The 9,294-nt window shown below is 47.3% G+C and overlaps 1 protein-coding gene across 1 annotated transcript; it reads left to right on the plus strand.

The window, feature by feature from the left end:
- Positions 1 to 710: 710 nt before the first annotated feature.
- On the plus strand, positions 711 to 7,955 carry LOC130475174 (kallikrein-11-like). Its single transcript, XM_056846912.1, has 5 exons — positions 711 to 750; positions 1,857 to 2,016; positions 3,788 to 4,041; positions 4,379 to 4,515; positions 7,803 to 7,955. The coding sequence occupies exons 1-5, from the start codon at positions 711 to 713 to the stop codon at positions 7,953 to 7,955; spliced, it is 744 nt and encodes a 247-aa protein (XP_056702890.1).
- Positions 7,956 to 9,294: the final 1,339 nt, after the last annotated feature.

Consider the following 9,294-nt stretch of genomic DNA (forward strand, 5'->3'; position numbering starts at 1 on the left):
TCAAACTTGAGATAAAACAGGTCCCTTAAAATGGGGGCAAAATGCAGGGAAATGCAGGGGGAGAGCAAGGCGACCTCTGATGGTCAGAAACGGCATGCACAATCCAAACAAAGACCCGAAGTCAGCGGAGGGGTGACCATGAGAAAAACAGCCAGCATAAAAGGCCTGTGCTGTGCACCAGATGACCCTTGAGGACCCTTCCAACTCTATGTTTTTATGTGTCTATGAGTAACCCTCTCCGTGAATGCCACCCAGACTTTTTGGAAGGAAGGACAGGATAAAAACATGAGGAATGAATGCATGTGTGACAGTTTATGTGCATAGTGTTGGTCTGTAGAGCTGGTATTGTGTACCTCGTGAGGGGAATCAGCACTGATTCAAGGGCCTGGTTCGACTGTCTTCTCAGCCATAAACTCCCTGAGTGGTCTGAGGAAAGTCTCCTCTCTCAGCCTCAGTCCTCCACCTGTTCCCCATTAGGGTTGCTGTAAGGATTATGGTTGTAATATATGCAGAATACTTTGAACACAGAACATGCTATACAAACGTTAAGTAATATTGTGGGGGGGGGGAATGTTGGTGTGGACACAGCTTGACTTTCCACTCTGAGATTTTTGGAGGCTGTTCAGGTGCCCAACTGTATTGGATTCAGCTATAATTCTGGAGCCAGGTGATTCCAAGTCTTGCTGTTGCTGGTTCCTCCCTTAATGAGTATGGAAATCCTGGCAACTGCTCTGCTTCTGATCTCTGCAGGTAAGCACTTGCATATATTAAAACCAGAGAGTGGATTGTAGGATTAGGTTCCTCTGGGTGGGTAGTTGAAGAGTACAGTGTCTGAAAATTAGAGAGAGAATGTAGGAATTGCTTATCAACTGGGAGTGAGAATTAGGGGACAGAAACAGTCTAAAGCAGCATCAGTATAGCTGATGTCTCTAATACATTTTTTTTCCTGTTCTGCACCCTCCCAAAAGAATTTGTCCTTTCCTATTAGCAGCCCAAAATCAACAACAGGATCCCTCCCTGCTAAATTATCATGCATTTAGTATTTAGAGATGTTGACTCTTTCCTATGCATTATAAAATTCAATGGGCCCTCCTCCATCCTCGAAGGACTGTTTTTCTATAGTTTTTAAAGACCTCTAATTGCTTCAGGATTTTCCCAGCTTGTTTCTTCCCCAATTGAGGCTACAATGCAATTGCAGCATTGAGACTTGAATGTCTATTAACAGCATTTATTCTGCCTTGTTTCCAACTTTTTCCTGTTCTTCGATGTACCACATTTCTCAATGTATCTAAGTTTCTGATGCTAGTTGATATACTTTTCATCAAGCAAGAGAGGATTACTAATTCATTTAAATAAGGGTTCAACCGTTTATTATTATTGATGATGATGATAACAACAACAACAACAACAATAATAATAATTTGATTTGTACCCCACCCTCAATCCTGGCCAAGGCTGGCCTCAGGGTGGCTGACAACATCAATATTGTACAATAAAATCATATACAATAAAACAGCATATATAATGTGCAATAAAAATTATCCTACTTCTACATTAATTAGATAATTGATACAATGGCGCAGACCATAAACCCACAGCCCATAGGGCCAATAATGGGTTGGAGAGCAGTCAGGAGCTTTGATGTAAATTGATGATGATAACTATCCCTACAATCGTATCAAGCTTCTTGTGTAGTATTTTATGAATGCGGACTTCTGCTCTACTTCACTTCAGGAGCACACAAGCCCATCAGCGAAACACAGTACAAAAAAGATCTTGAATGCAGCTGCAGGCACAATCGCGTCGAGATTGCTTTTTTGTGAGGTTTTATCCATGTTTCCTCCTCCTCTTGACAGTGGTCACCCAGGTTGGGCCGACATTGCTCAGGGGTTTCCAATGCGTCGAGCACTCCCAGCCTTGGACAGCTGCCCTCTTTGATGGTCCGAAATTCCTCTGCACGGGGACGCTGATAAATAAGCGGTGGTTGGTCACTGCTGCCCAATGCCACACTGGCCGGTAGGTATAGCTGCAGGAGGCAGCCTTCTCTATACTGATCCACCAACTTCTGGACTTCGGGGGTATTGCCCAATGCAACAGATAAATTATATGGGGCTGAGTCAATTACAGTGCAATCTTAAGCAGAGTTACAATTTTCTGAACTCATTGACCTCAATGGATTTAGAAGGGTGTCACCTCATGGCGCAGAGTGGTAAGCTGCAGTACACAGTCCAAGCTCTCTGCTCACGACCTGAGTTTGATCCCAACAGAAATTGGTTTCAGGTAGCCAGCTCAAGGATGACTCAGCCTTCCATCCTTCCGAGATCGGTAAAACGAGTACCCAGCTTGCTGGGGGTAAAGTGTAGATGACTGAGGCAAGCAATGGCAAACCACCCAGTAAACATAGTCTGCCTAGTAAACATTGTGATGTCACGTCACCCCATAGGTCAGTTATGACCCGGTGCTTGCACAGGGGACTACTGTTACATTTAACCCTGCTTAGGATGGCACTGTTAATCTTTTCAGGTCGACATATGTGAGAAAACAATCAGTGGGTTGGATCAAGCCAGCTTTTTCATGCATACCTCCCCCATTCTCCTTCTTGGGTATAGCTCCAGTCCCGCATGTCCATGCAGGTCCCATGATCCCAAACATAGGCATTTAGGGTGGCCAAAGGGGTTCCTTTTCCATTTTTCCACTGGAAAAGCTGGCTGGATCCAACTAGGGTTCCCAACAGTGCCTCAGCAAATACCAGGAAATTTGGTGGGTGGTACCTTGGGAGGGCAGAGTTTGGGGAAGATGTGATGCTTACTTAATAAAACATTACAACCATCTTTCTATTACAAAAATTCATGTATCAAAACAAATAGAAAAACATCTTGAAGAATTCTTAAGAACTTGAAAGCTTGAACATTGTTTTGTGTTACTTTGGTTGACCCCAATATATTTTTTTAAATGAAGAAGACACAGACTGTGATCCTCAGCAAATTTTCCTGGGAGTAAGTCCCATTGAATAAAATAATGCTTACTTCTGAGTAGATCTACGTAGGATTGTTCCTTTACTTTGATAAATTTGAGCTCCCATTAAGTCCCCAAGCTGCGGTCTTGGCTTGGTTGTGCAACTGAAATGGGAGAAATCAAATGGGGGGGGGGGTTCAGCCTTATCTCCCCCCATACTTCGCACATTTTGTTAAATTTGTAAGAATGACACATGAAATTCATATGGTTATCAGCTTGCTTGTCACCTTAATTTAAGAAAAGGAATCATTAAAAAAAAAAACGATTCCACACAATTGTAGTTTTTGGAGTTCTGATCACAGGAACTGGCCAGTCTGTGCTGTGCACCACTGACTTCTGTTTTTAACTTTCATGACTTCACCCTGGAGAGGAAACATACAGAGAAACAGAATGTGGGGAGGATGCTTCTGGAGCTACTTCACTAGTCTTTTATGCATGGCTGTTTCACTTGCCATCACCCCCTCCGACGACTTCAGGTCTTTGTTTGCATTATGCATGTTGCTGCAGAGGTTGCCTTGCTCTCCCCCTGCCTTTCCCCATGTTTTGCCCACATTTCGAGGGACCTGTTTTAGCTCAAATTTGAAAACGCAGGCAAAAGGCGGGAAAAGGCAGGGGGAGAGCGAGGCGACTCCTGACGGTCAGAGACAGCATGCATAATCCACACAAAGACCTGAAGTCGTCGGAGGGGTGACGGCGAGTGAAACAGCCTTGCATAAAAGGCCACTGTTCTAAAATGTGCGTATCATCACCTTTTATGTTCTTGCCACCACAGACCCCTCTTCGTGAGCCTCGGTGAGCACAGCCTGTGGCACTTCGAGTTCACGGAGCAAATGAGGATTGCGATAAAGGCCATCCGCCACCCCTTTTTTGACAGCACCAGCAAGGCTAACGACATCATGTTGGTCAAACTTCTCATCCCGGCCTTCATCAACAAGAACGTCCGGCCGCTAGCCTTGCCAAGACGCTGTCCTGCTCCTCACAGCTACTGCGTGCTGCCTGGCTGGGGCTCCCCTGTTATGGGGAAAGGTAGGGAAAGCAAGAAGGAAACTGGGAACATCTGGGGTCAAACTTGGCAGCCCTAGTCATGTACATAGGATTACCATGCACTTGGTTCCCACCACAGTGCAGCTGTGTGCTGGATAGACACAACTGTCTGCCACATCTGGGATTCAAACAAAAGAGGCGAGTTGTTGCAAATTGGCCCAAATTGTCAACCTAGACAAAAAGGCTTGTTATTTCCTTTGAGCCTCACAATCCTGTTTCCCCCCACCCCACCCCGCGCTACAGCATTGTTTAAAAACCTGAACACTCTTTAAAAAACAACAACACCCTCTCTTCATAATTCATCTCATTTCCTTCTCAGTGTTGTTGCCAGATGTCTTGCACTGTGGAAATATCACCACTTTGAGCGACTCGGAATGCTTGGAGGCCTATCCCAGGGCCGTGACGAAAAAGATGCTCTGTGCCACTGTGAAAAGGGGTGGCGCGGATTCCTGCCAGGTAAAGCCAGACTCCCCCACAAACACTTCCCAGAAGAAAAGAGAGAACATACATTGCATATTGTCCTATTTATTCATTAACTTGTTTTATAACCCGCTTTTCTCCAGCCAGCATGGTGTAGTGGTTAAGAATGGTGGTTTGGAGTGGTGGCCTCTGATCTGGAGAACCGGGTTTGATTCCCCACTCCTCCGCATGAGCGACAGACTCTAATCTGGTGAACCGGGTTGGTTTCCCAACTCCTCCACATGAAGCCTGCTGGGTGACTTTGGGCTAGTCACAGCTCTCTTAGAGCTCTCTCAGCCCCACCTACCTCACAGGGTGTCTGTTGTGGGGAGGGGAAGGAAGGAGATTGTAAGCTGGTCTGACACTCCCTAAAGTGGTAGAGAAAGTCGGTCTATAAAAACCATCCCTCCTCCTCCCCCAAAGTGGTGTACATCATTCTCCTCACCCCCATTGTATCTTCACAGCAACCCTGTGAGGTAGGGTAGGCTGAGAGTGTGTGTCAAGATACCGGGTTTTCCAGCCCACCTGGGTGATTTAATTCTCCTGTCCCAAGCCTGGGACCCTAGAATAAATCTCCTTCTGGTAGCTTCATCAAGATGGGTTTGGAGTTACACATGCAGCAGACCACACCGATAAAAGCATTGTGTGTGTGTCAAGAGCCATCAAGTCACAGCCAACCTATGGCGACCCCTTATGGCAAGAGTCTAACACAGGTGGTTTGCCAGTGCCTCCCTGTGCACTGCAACCCTGGTATTTCTTGGTGGTCTCCCATCCAAACACTAAGCAGGGCCGACCCTGCTCAGCTTCTGATATCTGACGAAATTGGGCTATATCATGCTGCCTTCCCTCCCATTAAAAGCATTAGGCTTTATTAAAAAGAATATTAAAAGGTTCAGGCACAGACATAAGGCAAGCGAGTAGGTGCGTTAAAATAACACATGTCTAACTTCCTAGAGTACACTTACAAACATGGAGGCAGGTAGAACTGCATAAGTGAAGCATCAGGTGGACCATGTACCGGTTCTCTGTTTGGAGAGTCTCAACTGCTTACTGAATGCACATCTAAAAGGCAGAAACAGAGAATCTCTGGGAATAAAATTGCATTATCTGAATAAGCAACACAGTAGTTTCAAGGGTACATAAACTGACATGAGATGAGTCTGTAAACATTTTCTAGATTTGTGAATTTAAAATACCAATCTCTCATGATCTTAATTCCAAACACCCAAAGAGGCTCATGACTCGCAGTTAAAATGCTTTAAAAGAAAGGAAATATACTTGAAGATCTCATGCTGGTCACTTTGAAATGAAAGCTGCTTAGTTTTCCCCCCACAAACAATATCTTCTTGGTATACAATTTGGTCCAAGAACAAGAACCTTTAAGAAGGTAGGTTGAAGGCAGCTACAGCACTGCCCCCTAGTGATCACTTTCTGCTACTCACTGTGGTTGTGCTTCTCTCCAGCAGAGGAAACCCCCACAACCCCCCCACACAATGTTTGTTTGAAGAGAAGCACTTATGGAATCAAGGCATAGGAGAAAAAGGGTACTTCCACTAAATGGCCTGGTATAGTAGCTCGAAAGTGCAGTGATAATTTCATCTCTGACTCTGTAAAGCACTGGTTCCCAACCAGGGGTCCACGATAGGGCTGTTGAAAATAAAAAAATTCGGTATAGTTTGGATTCGGCCGAATTCGGCCCGTCCGGATTCGGTACACGCCGAAGTCCGAACTCCCCCGATTCGGATCCTTTAAATTCGGTGAGAAATTAAAGTTCGGCAAAATATTCGGCCAAATATTGCCATTTAAATTTTAAACAATCACTCTTGGCCTCCCACGGCTGCGGGGGGGGGGGGTTTAGAGCTGGACATTCAAAACTTTCATCATTGCTTCTTGTGAGCCTTATTGAAAGGACCGCCAATTTTGGTGACGATGGGGTCTAGGGAGGCGAGATATGGATCCCGGAAGCCCTCCCCCAATTGCCCCGGCGGCGAGAGGGTCCTCCTCGCACCTCCACACGGAGACCGCTCACCCTTCTCAAGCCAACCTGGGGGGGGGAGGCTAGGCCGGACCGTGGAACCCCAAGCAAAGCAACCACCCGCACAACTCAAAGACCACAAGACAACCAAAAGCCAAAAGCACTGGATGAACTCAAGTGGCACCCAAGCACTGGGGGGTGGGGGGTGGGATGGGAACGCGGGAACACCGGCGGTGAGAGGGTCCTCCTCGCACCTCCGCATGGAGACCGCTCGCCCTTCTCAAGCCAACCTGGGGGGGGGGAGGCTAGGCCGGACCGTGGAACCCCAAGCAAAGCAACCACCCGCACAACACAAATACCACAAAACACCCTCAAACCAGTTCCAACTGATGAACTCGGGTGAATCTCTCAACCGCACCAATTCTGCTGGCTGGATCTCTCGCCACCAAAATGGAAGACAGTGGGGAAGGGAGGGATTGGCGGGCGTTTTAAACTTTCTCTTGGCCAGTTCAAAACTTCAAATCAATGCTCTGATTGGCCATGAGAAGAATCTGCTGGGCTACCATTGGCCGCGGGAGAAAGCAGATTGCCAAAGGGGGGATCAGCTCCTGCGCATGCGTCTCCGCCGAACCACCGAATTCACTGAATTTACTCGCCGAACTCGCTGAACATGAAGAGTTCGGCCTCCCGGATTTCTCCCATTTTGGAGTTCGGATCCGTCCGAACAGAAAAGCGCCGAATCGAGGAAAATTCGGTTGATTTTCAGTTCGGGCTGAACCGAATCGACAGCCCTAGTCCACGACAACTAAATTAAGGTCCACAAAACAAAGTTATAAACCTATAATAAATTAATATTTTCAATTAAAAGTTCTCTGTTATAAAAATATATATTCAAATATTATTCTAAATTTAATGTTTAACTAACAGTTATGATTAAAGTTTATTTTCAAATTCTCAGAATTTTTATTTTGAACCTTGGGGTCCCTGCAACGAACAAAAAAGTCCTAGTGGTCCCTGGTCAAAAAAAGGTTGGGAACCACTGCCGTAAAGGGATGCAAACACCCCAGTGCTTCTTTGGCCTGGAAAGGAATGAATGGTTTAAGTGTTATCCCTTATAGCGAGTACCCAGCTCGCTGGGGGTAAAGTGTACATGACTGGGGAAGGCACTGGCAAACCACCTCGTAAACACAGTCTGCCTAGTAAACGTCGTGAACTGATGTCCGACCCATGGGTCAGTAATGACTCGGTGCTTGCACAGGGGACTGCTTTTACCTTTTAACCTTATAATAATCCTGCAATGTCTCTGCAGGGCGATCCTGGCTCCCCGCTCATTTGCAACAACGAGCTACAGGGAATCACTTCCTGGGGCTTTGAAGATTGCTCCCTAGTGGAGTGGCCCAGCGTCTTTACCAAAGTTTGCAACTACATCAACTGGCTGGAACAAACGATGGATTACGCTTAGCGTCTCTGCAGAATACACCCCAGCATTCCTCCCAGCCCTAACCTTGCAAAATAAAGACTCATGAAAGTATCCCTGTGTGTGCCTCTTTTACCTTTGCTGACCTAGAGGGAACCTGATTTCTCCTCTGCACCCTTTCTCCAACCTAGGGGTACCTGGCAACCAGTGGGAGATGTTGGGAGGTGGGTTCAGGGGATGGCAATCTGCGTCTGTGTCTGATGACATCACTTCCAGAGCGATGCGGAAGCGCCAGCATCACACTGCAGGACGCTCTAGCACTTGCTTCAAAATGCTACGGTTTCCATAGAGTTTTGGGGGAGAGATAGGGCATCTCCCCGGTGCAATGCCGCCACTTCCGCATCACGCCAGAAGTGACATCATCACACAGAGATACAGATTGCTACCCCCTTTTGGGTGGCCTGCTTCTGCCTGCCGAACAGCCGAAGGTTGGTGGGCAGTGGAAGGAATCCATGGGGATTGACCTCCATTAGTGGGAACCTGAGAACCCTACCCCAACCCCAAACGATCCCAGGAAGCCACTGTTTGCTCTGTTGAGGAAATGTATGAGCACAGTTTTGCGTATCTGTATGTTTGTACCCAATAAGCAAATAGCAGCCCCCACCCAGGGCCATTTTGAGCTGTGAAAACAGCACAGGAGTGAAAGCATAACTTCCATGCCTCCCTGAATACTGTGGACTCCAGACTGGGCAACTACACCCCTAATACTTTTAGTAACTAAATATCTGGTAGCTAGGGTTGCCAACCTCCAGGTAGTAGCTGGAGATCTGCTATTACAACTGATCTCCACCCAATAGAGATCGGTTAACCTGGAGAAAGTGGCCGCTTTGGCAATTGGATTCTGTGGCATTGAAGTCCCTCCCCTCCCCAAACCCCACCTTCCCCAGGCTCCACCCCAAAATCTCCAGATACTTCCCAACCTGGAGCTGGCAACCCTACTAGTAGCTCTGTAAGCAAACGGGTTGCCAATCTCCCGTACTGGTCATGGCAACCCCAACAGATGCGTGACACCACCTTTCCAGACGTGATGGCCAGCCCGAATCGCCACTGAAAGGGCTCCTATCCCGTCCCGCGAAACAGGCAGCCAAGGAACCACGGCCAGGTCAACCCCTCCTGTGTACCAGAGGGAATCCATTTTCCTGTGCGCCTGTTCCAGCAGAAGCCATCTCGCAAGGAATTGTCAAGCACGTAATCGTCGCCAGTCCCCCCCTTTCCCCGCATCATCTGTATGATTGATGGCCCATCGGAAAGCATCGAGATAGCAGTAATGGCGGATCGCTCGCCCGGCTATGCAAAGCCCCGCCCCGGACCCAGCTGTACGCGT

This window comes from Euleptes europaea, chromosome 3 (genome assembly GCF_029931775.1).
Source record: "Euleptes europaea isolate rEulEur1 chromosome 3, rEulEur1.hap1, whole genome shotgun sequence".
Lineage (NCBI taxonomy): Eukaryota > Metazoa > Chordata > Lepidosauria > Squamata > Sphaerodactylidae > Euleptes > Euleptes europaea.